Source organism: Pristis pectinata, chromosome 6 (assembly GCF_009764475.1).
Source record: "Pristis pectinata isolate sPriPec2 chromosome 6, sPriPec2.1.pri, whole genome shotgun sequence".
Taxonomy (NCBI): domain Eukaryota; kingdom Metazoa; phylum Chordata; class Chondrichthyes; order Rhinopristiformes; family Pristidae; genus Pristis; species Pristis pectinata.
This window is the reverse complement of record NC_067410.1, coordinates 200580-222023: the sequence shown is the minus strand read 5'-3', so window position 1 is coordinate 222023 and position 21444 is coordinate 200580. Positions and strand designations below refer to the sequence as shown.

General features: G+C 45.5%; 1 protein-coding gene across 5 annotated transcripts in view; it reads left to right on the top strand.

The window, feature by feature from the left end:
* Nucleotides 1-2246: 2246 nt before the first annotated feature.
* rft1 (RFT1 homolog) overlaps nucleotides 2247-21444 on the top strand; it is a 93917-nt gene continuing 74719 nt past the window's right edge. For 2 of the 5 annotated variants that reach the window (XM_052018438.1, XM_052018435.1), the window contains exons 1-4: nucleotides 2247-2629; nucleotides 5475-5560; nucleotides 10729-10845; nucleotides 15573-15762. In XM_052018438.1, the coding sequence (XP_051874398.1) occupies nucleotides 2567-2629; nucleotides 5475-5560; nucleotides 10729-10845; nucleotides 15573-15762 (456 nt within the window). In that variant the 5' untranslated portion in view covers nucleotides 2247-2566. The remainder of the gene's footprint in view (nucleotides 2630-5474; nucleotides 5561-10728; nucleotides 10846-15572; nucleotides 15763-21444) is intronic. The other 3 variants (XM_052018436.1, XM_052018440.1, XM_052018439.1) reach the window with 3 other exon arrangements.

Sequence of the window (21444 nt, the reverse complement as noted above, 5' to 3'; positions counted from 1 at the left end):
ATTTCTACACTAGTCTCTCTCAAGGTCCAAGGAAATATCATGTCAGACCTGGGGGATTTATCTTCCTTTATTCGCTGTAAGGCAGTAAGCACCTCCCCCTCTTTAATCTCTATATGTTCTAATGACACTACTGCTTGTTTCCCTTCCTTCCATATACACTATGCCAGTTTCCTGAGTAAGTACTGATGCAAAAAAACTGTTTAAGATCTCCCCCATCTCCTGAGGCTCCACACATAGATGACCACTTTGATCTTCTAGGGGACCAATTTTGTCCCTTAATATTCTTTTACTCTTAATATACTTGTAGAAACCCTTCGGGCTTACCTTTACATTATTTGCCAAAGCAACCTCATGTCTTGTCTTTGCCATCCTAATTTCCTTTTTTAGTATTTTCTTACATTTTCTATACTCTTCAAGCACCTCATTTGTTCCTAGTCGCCTATACCTGCTATACATCTCTCTTTTTCTTAACCAGATTGCCAATATCCCTTGAAAACCAAGGTTCCCTATGCTTGTTAACTTTGCCTTTAATCCAGATGCAAACTCTGCACTCTCAAAATTTCACCTTTGAAGGCTTTCCACTTACTGAACACATCCTTGCCAGACATAAGACAGTATTAGGTACAAGGAAAACTTGTATAAACTTGGATTGTTTTCCCTGAAGCATCACAAGCTGAAGGTGACTTGATGGAAATATATAAAATTATGAGAGGTATAGATTGGGTAGATAGTCAGTCTTTTTCCCCAGGGTGGAAATATCACATACTAGAGGGCGTAGCTTTAAGGTGAGAGGGGGAAGGTTGAAAGGAGATTTACAAGAGAGTGCTAGTTTCTTGGAACGTACTGCCAGGGAAAGTGGTGGAAGCAGGTGCCCTTTAGGAAGTTTGTTTATTTTCTTCAAGTCTGCTGAGTGCATTTAACATAGAACATTACAGCACAGTACAGGCCCTTTGGCCCATGATGTTGTGCTGACATTTTAGATTTAGATCTACTTTAGATCTGTCTAACCCTTCCCTCCCACATAGCCACATGAATGATAGAGAAATGGAGGGCTATCTCAGAGTCTCTTAAATGTCCCTGATGTACCTGCCCCCACAACCTCTGCTGGCAGTGCATTCCATGCACCCACCACTCTTAAAAAAAACTTACCTCTGACATCCCCCTTATACCTTCATCCAATCACCTTAAAATTATGCCCCCTGGTGTGAGCCATTTTTGCCCTGGGAAAAAGTCTCTGTCTATGCTTTTATCATCTTGTACACCTCTCGTCCTCCTCTCCGAAGACAAAAGCCCTAGCTCCCTCAACCTATCCTTATAAGACATTCTCTCCAATCCAGGCAGCATTCCTGGTAAATCTCCTCTGCACCCTCTCTAAAGCTTCCATATCCTTCCTATAATGAGGTGACCTGAACTAAACACAATACTCCAAGTGTGGTCTAACCAGAGTTCAACAAAGCTGCAAAATTACCTCGCGGCTCTTGAACTCATTACCCTGACTAATGAAGGCCAACACACCGTATGCCTTCTTAACAACCCTATCAACCTGTGCAGCTAACTTGAGGGATCTATGGACGTGGACCTCAAGATCGCTCTGTTCCTCCACACTGCTAAGAGTCCTGCCATCAACCTTGTATTTTGCCTTCAAATTTGATCTCTCAAAGTGTATCATTTAACACTTGAATTCTTGGTTGAATTCACACTTGGTTGAATTCCATCTGCCACTTCTCAGCCCAGCTCTGCATTCCATCAATATCCTGTTGTAATCTACAGCAACCTCCTACACTATCCACAACACCAGCAACCTTTGCGTCATCAGCAAACCTACTAACCCACCCTTTCACATCCTCATCCAAGTCATTTATAAAAATTACAAAAAGCAGGGGTCCCAGAACAGATCCCTGCTGAACACCACTGGTCACTGAGCTACGGGTAGAATACGCTCCATCTACCACCACCATCTGTCTTGTCTGCAAGTCAGCCCTTACAGACTGCAACCAGGTGGTATTTGCCATAAAAGCTAAACGGAGACACAGGATAAGCCCCAAAAGCACAATGACCCTGTTTGGCTTGGAGGAAAACAACAATTGTGTTGGAGGTGTCTGATGACTGAGGTGTTTAAAGTGATGAGGGGTATTTATAGAGTAGACCGCGGGAAACTTTCGGCTTCCGTGCTGGACAAGTTTGTGCTTTCTGTGCGCTCGCGCGCGCTCCCGCTCCCACACACCGCCCTCAAGCGCGCTCCCGCTCCCACACACCGCCCTCAAGCGCGCTCCCGTTCTCCCACACACGGCCCCTCACACACTCAAATCCGACTCTACCCCCTCCCCACATCAAAGGTGCCTCACTGATAACTTCACCCCGCGGAGAAGCGGCGGCATCTTTGTAAAACCAGAGCGGTGACCGGGGGCCGGGGCCGAGATCCAGGTCCGGGCCTGTGGAGCGGGAGCAGGAGCGGGGGACTGGGGCCGGGGCCGAGGTCCGGGCCTGTGGAGCGGGAGCAGGAGCGGGGGACTGGGGCCGGGGCCGAGGTCCGGGCCTGTGGAGCGGGAGCGGCGTCGCGACGCCGATGGAGGCTCGGGAGGCGCTGACGAGCGCGGCCACACTCGCCTCTTACAGTGCGGGGCTACAGGTGAGCAGAGACGGCGGGCCGGTGCCCGTCAACGGGACCCGAGCACAGCAAGATCCCACTCCGTTCCGCCCGTTCAGCAAACTCACTCCCCTGACAATTCGCTGTCGGCTCCCTCATTCGCACAGCTCCCCCAACACCCGTCCCCTCCGCTCCGCAAAACTCCCCCCCCACGCACGCCCCGTCCCCCCCTCGTCTCCCCCCCAAAACCCTGTCCGTCTCCCCAAACCCAACCTACCAAAAACCTATTCCTCTCCCCATAAACCATTCCTCTTCCCTCCTTCTCCTCCCCCCCCCCGCCCCAACCAAGAGCCAGTCTCTTCGCTCCTAGAGCCTGTTCCCCCCACCTCCACCAGATGCCGTCCCCTCTTTCCCCACCATGTCATAAGGAGAAATCAAAACCACCAGGCCTGCATTCACTTGACTTTAGAGTTTTGAGAGAAAATCTAACTGAAATGTACATAATTCTGACAGATCTACAGACTGGTTACAGGGACAATGTTTCCCCTGGTAGAATGGGTCTAAAGCCAGAATCTTGGGCAAAAAACAAATTTCTGGAGGAACTCAATGGGTCAGACAAGACCTGCTGAGTTCCTCCAGCAGTTTGTTTTTTGCTCCAGATTCCAGTATCTACAGTCTCTTGTGTCTCCATCATAATCTTGGGATTTAGGATATGGGATTTAGGATAAGACATTTAAGATGGAAATGAGAAATTTCATGCAGAACCTTGACCCAAAACATCAACAATTCCTTTCTCTCCACACCTCCCCCCCCCCCAACAGATGCTGCTCCACCTACTGAGTTCCTTCAGTTTTATTTTGCTCCAGATTCCGGCATCTGCATTCTTTTGTGTCTCCATGGGAAATTTCTTTGCTCAGAAGATTGTGATGCTGTGGAATTCTCTACTAAAGGCTGTGGAGACAAAGTCACTGAATATATTTAAAAAAGGAGATAGATAAATTTCTCAACACAAAAGACATCAAGGCCTAAAAGGAGAGAGAGGAACATAGAACATAACAGAACAGTACAGGCCCTTCAGCCCACGATGTTGTGTCAACATTTTATCCTGCTCTAATATCTCTCTAACCCTTCCCTCCCACATAGCCCTCCATTTCTCTATCATTCATGTGGCTATCTAAGAGTCTCTTAACTGTCTCTAATGTATCTGCCCCCACAACCTCTGCCGACAGTGCGCTCCACACACCCACCACCCTCTATAAAGAAAAAACTTACCCCTGACATCTGCCTTATACCTTCCTCCAATCACCTTAAAATTATGCTCCCTCGTGTTAGCCATTGTCACCCTGGGAAGGTCTCTGTCCACTCGATCTATGCCTCTTATCATCTTGTACAATGGCCATGATCATTTTGAATAGGGAGCAGGCTCAGAGAGCTGAATGGCCTATTCCTGCTCTTATGATAGTCCAGGATGGATGTTCAGCATTCCAGAATTGGAGGAGGATGGAGATCTTAGAATAATCTAGAGGTTGGGGAAGGTTTCAGAGATGGAATAGAGATAGGACCAGAGATAATCATAGCAACAGGGATTTGTGGGATTTGCAGAGAGATGGAGCATAGAGTGGAATTCAGAAGTGGAATGGAGGTATACTAGTGTTACAGAAACCAGGTAGGGGTGTGGGAGCTGGTGGAAATTGGGAGGGGTGCGTGTGCTGGAGGAGATTATAGTATGGGAGAGGTGTAGTGGCTTGAGGTGTTTGCAGATATAGTCAGGGGTGTAGAGGCTGGATGAAGTTACAGAAATGGAGAGGAACAAGACCATACAGGGATTTGTAAACAAGGAGCTCCAAGCAGAAATGATGACACAAGAGACTACAAGATGCTGGAATTTGGGGCAAAAGCAAACTGCTAGAGGTCCTGCATGAGGACTGAGAACATAGAGGGAAGATAGCCAGTATATAGAAATGAGAGGGAGGGGTAAGACTGAGGCTGGTAGGTGATGGGTGGAACCAGATGAAGAAGGGATAATGGGCAGATGGAACCAGGTGGGGGAGAGTGAAGAGTCTTGGTGACAAGGTGAGAGGGATGGAAAAGTTGAAGAGAGAGAGATCCTGGGTGGACTGGTAGGAGTGGTAGGATTGGAAAGGAGCATGGGGTGGGTTGGGGTATGGGTTACTTTAAGTGGAGAATTCAACATACAGTTGTGTTGGAGGCTATCCAAGTGGAATACAAGGTGTTGTGCTTCAAATTTGCATTTTGCCTCACCCTGGTAGTCAAAAAGGCCAAGGACAGATAGGTCGGTGTGGGAATGGTGAAGAAGAATTGAAATGACATGCAACCAGAAGCTCAAGATGGCCATTGTGGATAGAGTGGAGGTGCTCTGCAAAATGGTTGTCTAATCTACGCTTAATCTTGTGTACATAGAGGAGGCCACATTGTGAGCACTGAATGCAGTAGACCAGGTTGGAGGTGCACATGAATCTCTGCCTTACCTAGAGGGACTCTTTACGTCCCTGGATGGTGGTGAGAGAGGTGGTTTAGGGACAAGTGTTGCATCTCCTATGGTTGTGGGGAAGGTGCCAGGAGGCAGGGAAGGGATGGATAGACCAGGGAGTCACAGAGAGAATGGTCACCGATGAAAGTAGGGAGAGAGGGGAAGATGCGATTGGTGGTGGGATTCCATTGCAGCTGGCAGAAATGCTGAATGGAGAGGCTGGTGGGGTGAAAGGCAAGGAGCGGGGAACTCTATCTCTGTCTGGGGCTGGGAGTGTGTGACAGTAGGTATGGAGATGGAGGAAATAATGGTTTTCTTTCTAATTGGGAGAAATAATTGGTGCTGAGATTATTAAATTATGATTGTAATTCTGAAAATTTTTTTTCTGGGTATCAGATACTGTTTCGAGTGCTGACCTTCATCTTGAATGGCTATACGCTGCGCTATGTATCCAAAGAGACTATTGGTATTGTCAATGTGAGGTAGGAACTTGGCTTCCCATTCTGTTCCCACCTGAACATCTTCCTAGCCTCATTTTATGGCCCACTATGTAATTGCTTCAGCTTCACTACAACAAATGGTCTGTTTTATACAAGTACAACAAAGTTCGGCAGTAGAAACACGAAGCATAAAGCTGTTAGCCCAGCAGTGTTCAACCTATCCTATTAGATGTGACTGAACTCCAGATTTTACCATGTCTAATCTCGTTGAACTGGAGTGTGGCAATCATTCCTCTGCAGCTGAAGGCACAATGATGGAGCAATTTAATATAGATGTGCACAAGTCCAGGTAGGTCATTTGGTACCTTGAGCCTGCTTTGCCATTCAATAAGATTATCCTTGATCGAATTTGGGCCTCAACACCTCTTTCCCATTGTCTCTCCATACCCCTTGATTCTATTATAATTAAAATATCCATCAGAATCTGTCTTGAATGCATTCACTGAAATAGATCTTCTACAGGTGTCTGTGGTAGACAACTAAAAAGAGTCATGACTCTGAGATAAGAAATTTCTTTTCATTGCCACCATAAGTGGGCCAGGTACCTGCACCAAAGGAAATATCCTCTTAGGATTCAGCTCATTAATCCCCTTCAGAATCTTGCCTTTCAGCTGGTCATTCTTGGAAATTCAGTGAGTACAAGCACAACTTGCAAAACCTCTTTTCACACATCAACCCCTTTATCCCACCTTAACCTGATGAACCTTCTCTGTTCAGCCTTCGGTGCAAGTATATTCTTCCTTAAAAATGGGAACCAAAATTGTATGCAGTACTCCAGGAACAGTCTTGCCAGTTTCACCACAAACTCCTTACTTTTATTCTCCATATTCTTTGCAATAAAGGCCAACATTCCATAAGTTTTCCTAATTACTTCCCGCACCTGTATGAGAGTCCTTTGTGCTTCATGCACTAGGACCCCCAGAACCCTTTGTACGGCAACATTTGTAGTCTCTCCATAGGAATAATAATAATATACTTTTATTATTCCTTACAAAGTGGCTAACCTTATATGTTCACACATTATATTCTATCTGCCAACTTCTTATACCATTCACTTTCTTATCCCTTTGGAGGCTCTTTGTGGCATTAGGTAGTTTGGCTGCAGAATATTTGGTAAATAGCTGAGGCTCCAACACTGAATTTTATGGCATTCTACTTATTAATTGCCAGTACAAAAATGACCTGTTTATTCCCACTCTACTGTTCATTGTGAAAGTCCTACCCTGGTCTGTCTTCCCAAAATTCAACACTGCACTTATCTGAATTGAAAGCCATTTGCCGATCCTCTGCCCACTTACCCAGCTGATTGAGGTCCTGAAAGAGGGTCCTGACCCGAAACATTGACCGCCTGCTTTTCTCCACAGATGCTGCCTGGCCTGCTGAGTTCCTCCAGCATCATAGTGTATTCTAGCACCTGCAGTCCTTTGTTTCTCTTTTTGATAACTTTCTTCACTGTCTACAATACCACCTACTTTAGTATCATCGGCAAACTTACTAACGATGCCTTGTCCATGTACATCCAAATCGTCTATATAAATAACGAACAACAAAGGTTCCAGCACTGACCCCTGTGGCACACCACTAGATACAGGCCTCCAGTCCAAGAAACAACTTTTGACCATCATTCTCTGCTCCTTACCATCGAGCCGATTATGAATCCAATTAGCTATCTCTCACTGGATCCCATGTAATCTAACCTTCCAGACAAGCCTACCTTGCAGGACCTTGTTAAAGGTCTTGCTGAAGTCCATATAGACAATGTCCACTGTCCTACCCTCATCTATCCACTTGGTTACCTCTTCAGAAAACTCGGATTTGTCAGATACGATTTCCCACACACAAATCCCTAATTAGACCTTGCTTATCCAGATGTTGATAGATCCTGTCCCTCAGAATCCCCTCCAGTAACTACTCCACCGCTCTTGTCAGACTCACTGGCCTGTGGTTCCCTGGCTTGTCTTTGATGTCCTTCTTAAATAATGGTACATTAGCCACCCTCCAGTCTTCTGGAACTTCACCTGTGGCTAAAGATGAAACAACTGTCTTTGCAAGGGCCTCTGCAATTTCTTCCCTAGCTTCCTATTGTAGCTAACAATGTTGTGCTGAACCAATTCCATTAGTAGTAAAATGCCCAACTAAACTAATCCCTTCTGCCTACACAATGTCCATATCCTACCATTTCCCTCACACTCGTGCCTATCCAAGGGCTTCTTGAACGCCCCTATCATATTTGCCTCCACCACCACCCTAGGCAGCACATTCCAGGCACCTTGCCCCAAACATTTCCTTTGAACTTGCCCCCATCACCTTAAATGCATGCTGTTTGGTATTAGACATTTCAACCTGGGGAAAAGATACTGGCTGTCTATCTATGCCTTTCCTACTTATAAATCTCTATAAGGTTTCTCCTCGGCCTCTGCCACTCCAGAGAGAACAACCCAGTTTGTCCAACCTATCCTCATAGCACATGCCCTCTAATCCAGACAGCATCTTGGTAAACCTCTCCAAAGCCTCGACATCCTCCTTATAAGGAGGCAACCAGAACTGAATGCAATACTCCAGGTGCAGCCTAACTAAAGTTTTATAAAGCTGCAGCATAACTTCCTGACTCTTGAACTCAATGCCTCAACTAAAGAAGGCAAGCATGCCGTACATCTTCTTTACCACCCTATCGACCTGTGTGGTCATTTTCAGGGAGCTATGAACTTGGACCCCAAGATCCCTCTGCTCATCAACACTGTTAAGGGTCTTGCCATCAACAGTGTACTTTTTACATTTGATCTCCCAAGGTGCAACACTTCACATTTGGCCGGGTTGAACTCCATCTGCCATTTCTCTGCCCATATCTACAGTTGATCTATATCCCGCTGTATCCTTTGCCAGTCTTCTATGCTATCTGCAACACCACCAATCTTTGTATCATTTGCAAACTAACTAGCCCACCCATGCACATTTTCATGCAGGTCATTTATATGCATCACAAACAGCAGAGGTCCCAATATAATCCCTGAGGAATACCACTAGTCACAGACCTCCAGCTAGAATAAGTACCATCGATCACTACCCTCTGTCTTCTACGGCAAGCCAGTTCTGAATCCAAACGGCCAATTCACCATGGATCCCATGCATCTTAATCTTCTGGGTGAGCCTCCCATGAGGGACCTTGTCAAAGGCCTTATTCAAATCCATGTAGACAACATCCACACCTCTATCTTAATCAATCACCCTCGTCACCTCATCAAAAAAAATTCAATCAAGTCAGTAAGGCACAACTTGCCCTGCACAAAGCCATGCTGACTGTCCCTAATTAGGCTATGGTTTTCCAAATGGTCATAAATCCTATCCCTAAGAATCCTCTCTGATAACCTCCCTAACACTGATGTGAGACTATAGTTACCAGGATTATCCCCGTTTCCCTTCTTGAATAATGGAACAACATTAGCTACTGGCCAGTCCTCTGGGACCTCGCTTGTGGCTAGAGAGGACACCAAGATATTGGTTGAGGCCGCAGCAATTTCATCTCTTGCCTCTCTCAATATCCTGGGGTATATCCCATCAGGCCCTGGGGACAGAGCCACCTTAATGCTCTTTAAGAGACCCAACACTACCTCCTTCTTTATTTTGAAATGCCCTAGCACATTAGCATGCTCCACACTGATCTCCCTGTCCTCCACATCCTTCTCCTTCGTAAATACTGATGCAAATTACTCATTCAGGAGCTCACTCACATCCTCTGCCTCTAAGCACATGTTCCCTCCTTTTTCCTTGAGTGGTCCTACCCTCTTCCTAGTTATCCCCTTGCTCTTGACATATATATAGAATGCCTTGGGACTCTCTTTAATCCTACTTGCCAAGAACTTTTCATGGTCCCTCCTAGCTTTCCTCATTCCCTTCTTGAGTTCCTTTCTGTATATTTCCTCAAGTGCTCTGTTTGATCCTAGCTTCCTAAGCTTTTCTCCTTTTTTCTTCTTGACAAATATCCAAGGTTCACTTACCTTGCCATCCTTGTCCTTCTTACTGGAACATACCTGACCTGTACTCTGCAATTGGTCTTTAAACACCCTCCACATGTCAGATGTGGATTTGCCCAAAAACAGCTAGTCCCAATTAATTCTCCCTAGTTCCTGCCTAATGCTTTCGTAATTTGCCCTGCTCCAATGTAATACTCTCCTGCAAGGTCCATACTTATCCTTACCTATAGCTATCTTAAAACTTAAGGAGTTGTGGTCATTGTTCCCTAACTGTTCTCCCACTGAAAGGTCAGTCACTTGGCCAGCTCATTACCCAGCACCAGGTCCAGTACAGCCCCTCCTCTCATTGGACTATCTACACATTGATTTAAGAAACCCTCCTGGATACGCCTAATAAATTCTGCCCTATCTAAACCCTTTACACCTAGAAGGTCCCAGTTTATATTAGGAAAGTTGAAGTCCCCCACGACAACAACCCTGTGAGTTTTACCCCTTTCCCTAATTTGCTTGCATATCTGTTCCTCAATGTCCAGGTGGCTTTTGAACTAGTTAGATCTCAGCTGGAGAACTGTCGAATTTGGGGCACCACTTCTAGAAGGGTGCAGTGGTGTTTTCTGGAATAGTTCCAGGATTAAGGACAAATTAATAGAAAACTGTATTTTTTTTCTAATGTGAATGAGGAGAGACTTCCCAATGACAGAAGGTTCAGTAACCAGAGGACACAGGTGACTGGTAAAAGTATTGGAAATAACATAGAAAATACATGAGCAATGCAGAAAGTGCTGGAGGAACTCAGTAGGTCAGGCAGCATCTATGGAGAGAAATGGACAGTTGACTTTTCGGGTTGAGACCCTTCATCTGGACTCTAGAAAATACTGGCGTTCTGATCTGGAGTGTGCTGTTTGAAAAGACAAACTGATTCAATCTGAACATTGAAAAGGGAATTGGATAAACAATGAAAATTGAAAAGAAATGACAAGGCTATGGGGGGGAAAAAGCAGAACAGTGAAGAATGCTTTCAAAGAGCTAATATGATCAAAATAGCTTCCTTGTGTGCTGTATTGTCTGATGTCTAGCAATCTCAAGGACTATCCTCCCAGTGTGTTCAGGGTTTGCTTTGTTTGTACATTTGCTTTAAGACTTGTGTTCTGGTAACCTGCTACTGACTTTTCTCTCCAGACTGATGCTGCTATATTCTACAGTCGTATTCCTTGCACGAGAAGCCTTTCGGAAAGCTTGCCTAAATGTCGGTGTAGAGCGGAAGTGGTCCCAGATTATAAACCTGATCTGGTTAACGTGAGTGTTCAGTGATTTTCAGTGATGCCAATATTTAGCCTGGTCAAACTACCATAATGAGTAGGTTGTCTTCACCAAGAGCAATATAATCCCAAGATATTTATGGTTTCATGTTGTTAAGACTCAGCCCTAGATTTTGCAGGGTAACCATATACATAGAAGGTGTGAAGACATGGAGTTATACAGCGCGGAAACAGGTCCTTCACCCCAACTTGTCCATGCCGACCAAGATGTCTTTCTGAGTCAGTCCCATTTGCCTGCATTGGCCCTTATCCCTCTAAATCTTTCCTATCCATGTACCTGTCCAAATATCTTTTAAACATTGTGATTGTACCTGCCTCTACAGCTTCCTCATGCAGCTCATTCCAGATGCATGGGTTTCCTCCGGGTGCTCCGGTTTCCTCCCACATTCCAAAAGATGCATAGGTTAGGAAGTTGTGAGAATGCTACATTGGTGCTAGAAGCGTGGTGACACTTGCAGGCTGCCCCCAGAACATTCTACGCAAAAGATGCATTTCGCTGTGTGTTTCGATGTACATGCAACTAATAAAGATATCTCATCTCTGCGTTGGGGGGGGGGGGGGGGGGGGGGGGGAAAGAAATTGCCCCTCAGGTTCCTTTTAAATTCTTCCCCTCTCACCTTAAACCTATGCCCTCTAGTTTTAGATTGCCCTATCCAGGAAAAAAGACTGTGATCATCCACTTTATCTATGCCCCTCATGATTTTATAAACCTCTGTAAGGTCATCCATCAACCTCCTATGCTCCAGGGAATAAAGTTCCAGCCTAACCAATCCCTCCTTATAACATAAGCCTTCCAGTCCCGGTAACATCCTCATGAATATTTTCTGCATTCTTTGCAGCTTAATGACATCCTTCCTATTGCTGGCAAACAGGACTGCGCACAAATGATCATCCAGGCTAGAGCATGTTGCAGCCATGTGAGTCTTAATGGAGCATGTGGAACCAAGGGACATTGTGTGTTACCTGTTGGCACTTTGCATGCTCCAAACATATGAAAATCAGACGCAGGAGCAGGTCATTTGACCTCTCAAACTTGCCCTGCCACACAATAATTGTACATATCAACGATTTGGATGAGAATGTACGAGGCATGGTTAGTAAGTTTGCAGATGACACTAAAATAAGTGGTGTCTTTGATAATGAAGATGGTTATCAGGATTTACAAAGGGATCTTGCTCACCTGGGTAAGTGGGCTGAGGAATGGCAAATGGAGTTTAATTTGGATAAGTGCGAGGCTTTGCATTTTGGGAAGACAAATGAGAGTAGAACACAATGAATGGTAGGGCCTTGGGGGAGTGTTGTAGAACAGAGGAACCTGGGAGCACAAGTACATGGTTCCCTGAAAGTAGCGTTCCAGATAGACAGGGTAGTGAAGAAAGCTTTTGGCATGCTGGCCTTCATCAGTCAGGGCATTGAGTACAGAAGTTGGGATGTTATGTTGCAGTTGTACAAGATGCTGGTGAGGCCGCATTCAGAATATTGTGCTCAGGTTTGGTCATCCTACTATAGAAAAGATGCCGTTAAGCTGGGAAGAGTGCAGAGGAGATTTATGAGGATGTTTCCAGCATTTGAGGAACTGAGTTATGGAGAGAGATTGAGCAGATTGGGACTTTATCCATTGGAGCATATGAAAGTGAGGGGTGATCTTATAGAGGTGTATAAAATTATAAGGGACATGGATAGAGTGAATGCGCACAGTCTTTTTCCCAGGGTTGTGGAATCAAGAACTAGAGGGCATAGGTTTAAGGTGAGAGGGGCAAGATTTAATAGGAACCTCAGGAGCAACTTTTTCACCCAGGGGGTGGTCAGTGTATGGAATGAGCTGCCAGAGGAAGTGATTGAGGCAGGTACATTAACAACATTTAAAAGGAACTTCGACAGGTACATGAATAAGAGACGGTTAGAGGGATATGGGCCAAACGCAGCAAATGGGACTGACTTAGATGGGAATCTTAGTTGACATGCGCCTGTTTCCGTGCTGTCTGACTCTATGACTAATAAGGTCGTGCTTGAATAAAACAATGCGGAAGAACTCAGTGGGTCAAGCAGCATCCGTGGAGGTAAAAGGTGCAAGTTGACATTTTAGGTCCAGATTCTGTATCAGGACTGGGAAGCACTAGGAAAGTTTGTCAGGATATATAGGGCTTCAGAAGTTCGGATCAGATAGAGCACGTGAGGACTATTAGAGAAGCTAGAACTGAACTCAAGAAAGGAATTAGGAAAGCCAGGAGGTGCCATGAAAAGTCCTTAGCAAGTAGATTAAGGAGAATCCAAAGGCATTCTATTACCTATGTCAGGAATAAGAGGATAATGAAGGAAAGGGTAAGACCACTTAAGGATAAAGAAGGGAATCTATGTTTGGATGCAGAGGATGTGGGTGAGGTTCTGAATGAGTATTTCTATTCAGTATTTACCCAGGAAAGGGACATGCAGGACTCGGCAATTGGAACTGAGGGCGGAAACATGTTAGGGCATTTAGAGGTCAAGGAGGAGGTAGTGTTAGGTCTCCAAAACAGTATTAAGGTGGATAAGTCCCTGGGGCCCAATGGGATATACCCCAGGTTACTGAGGGAGGCGAGAAAGGAAATTGCTGGGGCCTTGACCAGTATCTTTGTGTCCTCTTTGACCATGGGTGAGGTCCCGGATGACTGGCGAGTGGCTAATGTTGTTCCTCTACTTAAGAAAGGAAGAAGGGAAAATTCGGGGAACTATAGACCGGTGAGTCTCACGTCAGTTGCAGGGAAATTGCTGGAGAAAATTCTTAGGATATATGAGCATCTGGAATCCAGTGGCTTGATTAGGGAAAGCCAGCATGGCTTTGTGTGGAGCAAGTCATGCTTTACTAACCTGGTTGAGTTTTTTGACAGGGTGACGAGAGAGACTAATCAAGGTAGAGCTGTGGATGTCATCTATATGGACTTCAGTAAGGCATTTGACAAGGTCCCACATAATCAGTTAATCAAGAAAGTTCTGATGCATGGGGTCAGTGGAGAATTGGCTGTGTGGATCCAGAACTGGCTTACCTGTAGAAGACAAAGGGTGGTGGTTTAAGGGACTTATTCAGGCTGGAGACCTGTGGGTAGTGGTGTTCTGCAGGGGTCTGTGCTGGGACCTCTGTTGTTTGTGATGTACGTAAATGACCTGGATGAGTATGTTGATGGATGGGTTAGTAAGTTTGCAGGCGATACTAAGATTAGTGGAGTTGTGAATATTGTGGAAGACTGGTGATGGATACAGCGTGATATAGATCAGCTGCAGATGTGGGCAGAGAAATGGCAGATGGAGTTGCACCTTGGTAGGACTAATGTCGAGGCAATACGCTCTTTAAGGGCAACACCCTTAACAGTGTTGAAGAGCAGAGAGACCTTGGGGTGCAAGTCCCTGACTCATTGAAAGTGGCTACGCAGGTAGACAGGGTGGTTAAGAAGGCTTATGGAATGCTTGCATTTATTAATCGGGGTATTGAGTATAGGAGTCATTAAGTTACGACGCATCTCTATAGAACTCTGTTTAGGCTGCATTTAGAGTATTGCATACAATTCTGGTCACCTCACTATAGGAAAGATGTTGAGGCTTCAGAGAGGGTGCAGAGGAGGTTTACTAGGATGCTGCCTGGATTAGAGAGGCTGAACTTGGGTTCTTTTCTCTGGAGCAGCAGAGGCTGAGGGGTGATCTGTTAGAAGTGTATAAAATTATGACAGGCATAGATAGGGTAGACAAGCAATGTCTTTTTCCCCATTATTGAGTGATCCAATACCAGAGGACATGCATTTAAGGTGAGAGGGGGTAGGTTCAAAAGAGACGTGAGGGGTATGTTTTTTACTGAGAGAGTGGTGGATGCCTGGAATCCGTTGCCTGATAGGGTGGTGGAGGCAAGATCATTGGGGGGGCTTTTAGGAGGGGCTTGGATGGGCACATGAATGAGAGGAAAATAGAGGGATATGGGCATTCTGTAGGTAGGAGTGAATAGCTATGTTGGCACAACATTGTGGGCTGAAGGGTCTTTTCTGTGCTCTACTGTTCTTTATTCTATGATATATTAGTACAGTGCTGGTAGGTGATAGGTGGAGCTAGATGTGGAAGGGATGATGGGCACGAAATCAGGTGGGGAAGGGGATGGGATGAATGAACAAAGGGAGAAGAAAACTAGTTGGACAGGTGAGTGTGTGGAAGGAGAAGACTGGGGTGTGGGATACCTGAAATGGAAAATTCAATATTCATACAAAAGAACTTCTCTCCTTCGCAGTTCTGATGAAGGGTCTTTGACCTGAAACATTGATTCTGTTTCTCTTCCCACAGATGCATTCTGATCTGCTGAGTATTTCCAGCATTTCCTGTTTTTATTTTAGATTTTCTGCATCTGCAATTTTTGTGATTTCCATTTATGCTTGCTGTCTGTTGTCTTTTAACCCGTCAGAAATATGAATGGAATCTTGAGGGATGGGATGAATTGAAGGAGTGTGTAGTGAGGATGAGGTGTATTGACCTTAGGAGCAGTGAAAGTGAGGATTTTGAATAGCAGCATATCAGAAATGAGGTGGGCTATGGTAATGCAGACTCGCATGTTGATTATGAACCCTAAATGCAATTGATTTATTGTATTTTCTTTCACTGTGTGTGTGTGTGTGTGTGTGTGTGTGTGTGTGTGTGTGTGCGCGTGTGTGCGCATCTGCATCATTAATGGTCTGACTACTCTTATTTCAGGGTTCCTGTGGGGATATTCTGGGCCTTGCTCTTGGCCTGGGTGTGGCTTAATTTGCTGGCAATCCCAGACCAAGCAGTTATACCTCATTATGAGGTTGGAGTGGTGGCATTTGGTCTCTCTGCTGTGGTGGAACTCCTATCTGAACCTATGTGGGTGCTGGCTCAGGTGCATATGTTGGTGAGCTTAAAGGTGAGTTATGAGCAAATAATGATTGCTTTTTCTATGGTAAACCGTTTGTTCCATCTGACGGATTTTATGCCCCTGAAGTGCTGGGGTTGAGATGCTGGGTCACAGTCACTTATACTGCTCCATTCATGTGCCTGCTGTTCCCATGTGATGTTAGATGGTGAACACAGGCAGAATGTGAAAGGCATTGCAACCAAGCCTGACCAAATAGCTACCATCTAGGGGCAATGATCAAAAGCATGAATTTGGGCTGATTTACTCAGGAGTTATGTTAAAAGGATCTCTGCGCTACATGTTAGAATTCTAGTTAGAAGGAACTCTGCTACAAGTGCAGGAGGTTATTTGGTCTTGGCGCTGGACTAGGAGGGAATGGGGGATAGGCAGCCTGTTTGTCTGCAATAAGGGGGCCATTTATTGGAACGTAGAACAGTACAGCATAAGAACAGGCCTTTGGCCCACAATGTTGTGCTGGCCAAATTAAATTAGTAATCAAATTCCCAACTAATTTATCCCTTCTGCCTACACAATGTCCATATCCCTCCATTTCCTGCACATTCATGCGCCTATCTAAAAGCCTCTTGAATACCTCTATCATATTTGCCTCCACCAGCACCCCTGGCAGCACATTCCAAGCATCCACTACCATCTATTGTCCATCCATGATTGCTGTTGAAAAGATGGTGGGAAGATGCAGCTTCCACCGTCAGCCTGGTGAAGGTGCTTCCACATTGCTGTTAAGTAGGGAGTTCCAAGGTTTAGATGCAATGGCAATATTTTTCTATGTTGAGATCGTGTGTGTGACCTCGAGAGGAATCTGCAGATTGTGGTGTTCACATTTATCTGCTGCCCTTGTCAGAAAGTCAGAATCATATACCATGGAAGGCTTTGACAAGGTCCCACATGGTAGACAAGTTTGGAAGGTGAGATCACATGGGATCCAGAATGAGCTGGCCAATTGGATTCAAAGTTAGCTTGGTGGAAGGAGTTAGAGAGTGGCAGTGAGAGTTTTTCACATTGGAGACCTGTGACCAGTGATGTGTCTCAGGGATCGGTGTTGGTTCCACTGTTGTTTGTCGTCTACATTAACGATTTGGATGAGAACGTAGTTGGCATGGTTACTAAGTTTGCAGATGACACCAAAATTTATGGAATAATGGACAGTGTAAGGGTTATGTAAGGTTACAACAGGATTTAGATCAACTGGGGAAATGGGCCAGAGAAATGCAGATAGAATTTAACTTGGAGAAAAGTATGAGGTGTTGCACTTTGGTCAGTTAAATCAGGGCAGGACTTGCACAGTAAATGGTTGAACCTTGGGGAGTGTTGTGGAACAGAGAGACCTAGGGTTACAGGTACATTGTTCCCTGAAAAAGGTGCTCGGCATCTTTGCCCTCATCGGCCAGGGCATTGCGTACAGGAGATGGAACGTCATGTTACAACTGTACAAGTCGTTGGTGAGACCACACTTGGAGTGTTACGTGTAGTTCTGGTTGCCTAGCTATAGGAAGGATATCATTAAGCTGGAAAGGGTGCAGAGAAGATTCACGAGGATGTTACTGGGACTGGAGGGTTTGAGTTATAAGGAAAGATTGGATAGGCTGGGATATTTTTCCCTGGAGCATAGGAGGCTATGGGGCATCAATAAGGTGGATGGTCACAATCTTTTTCCCAGGATAGGGTAGTCTAAAACTAGAGGTCATAGGTTTAAGGTGAGAGGGGAAAGATTTAAAAGGGACCTGAGTGGCAACTTCTTTATCCAAAGGGTAGTGCAGATATGGAATGGGCTGCCAGAGAAAGTGGTTGAGGTAGGTACAATAACAATATTTAAAAGGCATTTGGATAAGTACATGGATAGAAAAGGTTGAGAGGGATACGGGCCAAATACAGGCAAATGGTACCAGTTCAGGTAGACGTCTTGGCCAGCATGGAAGAGTTGGGCCGAAGGGCATGTTTCCATGCCATATAACTCTATGATTCTATGGAAATAAGTCATTCATCCCAACTTGTCCGTGCTGACCAGTGGGCACCCTTCTGTATTAACCCCATCTCCTACCACTTGGTCTGTAGCCCTGGAAGCCTAGACGATTCAAGTGCTCATCTAGACACTTCTTAAATGCTGTTAGTGACCCAACTCCTCCACTCTCTCAAGCAGTGCATTCCAGGTACTTGCCACTCTCTGGGGATGAAGACCCCCCCCACCTTGTTAGGTTGCATGGAATTCGGGGGGAGCTAGTGAGGTGGATTCAGAATTGGCTCGATAACAGGAATCAGAGGGTGACGGTTGAAGGTCGATTCTCCGACTGGAGGCCTGTGACTAGTGGGCTGCTCCAGGGGTCAGTGTTGGGACCTCTGTTATCCATCATGTATGTAAATGATTTGGATATTAATGTACATAGTACGATTAACAAGTTTGCTAATTACGCTAAATTAGGGGGTCTTGTTGTTAGTGAAGCAAGTTACAATGAATTATAAAGAAATCTTGATCAGTTAGGGAGATGGGCTGAGCAATGGCAAATGGATTTCAACTTGGATAAGTGTGAGGTGATGCATTTTGGACATTCAAACTGGGGTAGGGCTTGTCTGTGCCCTGCCATTCACTGTATAAGTGTTGTGGAACAGAGGGACCTGGGACTACAAGTACACAGTTTGCTGAAAGTGGCCGAGTAAGTAGACAGGGTGGTGAGGAAGGCGTTTAGTATGCTGGCCTTCCTCAGCCAGGGCAACGTGATTTGGAGTGGGGACATTATGTTGCAGTTATATAAGTCGTTGGTGAGGCTGCACTTGGATTATTGTGTACTGTTTTGGTCACCTGTTACAGGAAAGACATTGTCAAGCTAGAGAGGCTGCAGGAGAGATTTACAAGGATGCTACCTGGATGAGAGGGCCTGAGTTGGCCACACTGGATCTTTATTCCTTGGAGCGTAAGAGAATGAGAAGGGACCTCATAGAAGTTTATAAAATCATGAGGGGTATGTATAAGGTGGATGGTGATAGTCTCTTCCCCGGGGTTGGGGAGTCCAAAACTAGCGGGAACAGATACAAGATAAGAACATAGAACAAAGAACATTACAGCAAACACAGGCCCTTCAGCCCACAATGCTGTGCCAACATTTTATTCTGCTCTAATATCTACCTAACCCTTCCCTCCCATGTAGCCCTCGATTTTTCTATCATTCATGTGGCTATCTAAGATTCTCTTAAATGTCCCTAATGTATCTGCGCCCACAACCTCTGCTGGCAGTATGTTCCACACACCCACCACTCTCTATGTAAAACCTCTGACATCCCCCTTGTACCTTTCTCCAATCACCTTAAAATTATGCTCCCTCATGTTAGCCATTTTCGCCCTGGGAAAAAGTCTCTGTCCACTCGATCAATGCCTCTTATCATCTTGTACACCTCTATCAAGTCACCCCTCATCCTCCTCTCCAAAGCTTCCACATCGTTCCTATAATAAGGTGACCAGAACTGTATTCAATACTCCAAGTGTGGTCTAACCAGAGTTCTATAGAGTTACAACATTACTGTGCAGCTCTTGAACTCAGTACCCAACTAATGAAGGGCAACAGACATACGCCGCCTTAACCACCCTATCAACCTGCACGGCAACCTTGAGGGATCTATGGACGTGATACCCAAGATCCCTCTGTTCCTCCACACTGCTAAGAGCCCTGTCATTAATCTTGTATTCTGCCTTCAAATTTGATCTCCCAAAGTGTATCACTTCACACTTTTTCGGGTTGAACTCTTATCTGCCACTTCTCAGCCCAGTTCTGCATCCCTACAATGTCCTGTTGTAATCTACAGCAACCTTCTACACTATCCACAACACCACCAACCTACTTGTCATCAGCAAACTCAGTAAACCACCCTTCCACATCCACATCCAAGTCATTCATAAAGATCACAAAGAGCAGGGGTCCCAGAACAGATCCCTATGGAACACCACTGGTCACCGACCTTCAGGCAGAATATGCTCCAACTACCACCATCCTCTGTCTTCTATGAACGAGCCAATTCTGAATCCACACAGCCAACTTTCCCTTGATCCCATGCCTCCTGACTTTCTAAATGAGCCTTCCATGAGGAACCTTATCAAAAGCCTTACTAAGATCTATGTACACCACATCCACTGCTCTACCTTCATCAATGTGCTTTGTCACATCCTCAAAGAATTCAATCAGGTTCGTGAGGCACAACTTGCCTCTCACAAAGTTATGCTGGCTGTACCTAATCAGCCTATGCTTCTCCAAATGCCCATAAATCGTGTCTCGAAGAATCTTCTCCAGTATTTTGCCCACCACTGAAGTAAGACTCACCAGTCTGTAATACCTAGGGTTGTCCCTACTCCCTTTCTTAAACAAAGGAACAATATTTGCCACCCCCCATCTGGCGCAACTCCTGTAGCCAGTGAGGATGCAAAGGTATCGCCAAAGGCGCAGCAATCTCTTCCCTCGCTTCCTGTAATAACCTTGGATATATCCCATCCAGCCCTGGTGACTTATCTATCCTAATGTTTTTCAAAAGTTTAAGCACATCCTCTTTCCTCACATCGACATGCATATCAGTCTGTTGTACGCCATCCTCACAAACATCAAGGTTTCTCTCAGTGGTGAATACTGAAGCAAAGTATTGATTAAGGACCTCCCTACCTCTTCCGACTCCAGGCACATGTTTTCTATTTTATCCCTGATCAGTCCTACCCTCACTCTAGTCATCTTCCTATTCTTCACATAGGTGTAGTACAGGGGGTTTTCCTTAATCCTACTCGCCAAGGCCTTCTCATGCCCCCTTCTAGCTCTCCTGTCCATTCTTAAGCTCCCTCCTGTCTACCTTGTAACTCTCCAGAGCCCTGTCTGATCCATGCTTTCTAAACCTTAGGTAAACTTCTTTCTTCCTCTTGACAAGATATTCTACGTCTCTTGTCAACCACGATTCCTTCACTCTACCATCCTTACCCTGCCTCAATGGGACAAACCTATCCAGAACCCCATACAAGTACTCCCTAAGCAACCTCCACATTTCTGCTGTGCACTTCCCCAAGAATATCTGTTCCCAATTTACGCTCCCAAGTTCCTGCTTAGTAGCATCCTAATTCCCCCTCCCCCAATTAAGTACTTTCCCATATCGTCTGCTCCTGTCCTCTCCAAGGTTATTGGTAAAGGTCAAGGAATTATGGTCACTGTCTCCAAAATGCTCTCCCACCGAGAGATCTGAAACCTCATTGCCTAGCAGCGGGTCCAGTATGGCCTCCCCTCTAGTTGGCCTGTCCACTTTCTGTGTCAAGAATCCTTCCTGGACTCACCTAACAAATTCTGCCCCATCCATGCCCTTTACATGAAGGAGGTGCCAACCAGTACTGGGAAGGTGAAATCACCCATGACAACAACCCCGTTATTTTTGCAACTCTCCAAAATCTGCCTCCCGATCTGCTCCTCAGTATTTCTGCTGCTATTGGGGGTCTGTAGAATACTCCCAATAGAGTGATCACTCCCTTCCTGTTTCTGACTTCCATCCGCACTGACTCAGTGGACGATTCCTCCAGGACATTCTCCCTTTCTACAGCTGTGACACTGTCCCTGATCAGCAAAGCCACTCCCCCACCTCTTGTATCTCCGCCCCTGTTCCTTTTGAAACATCTGAACCCTGGAATATCCAGCAGCCATTCCTGCCCTTATGGCAGCC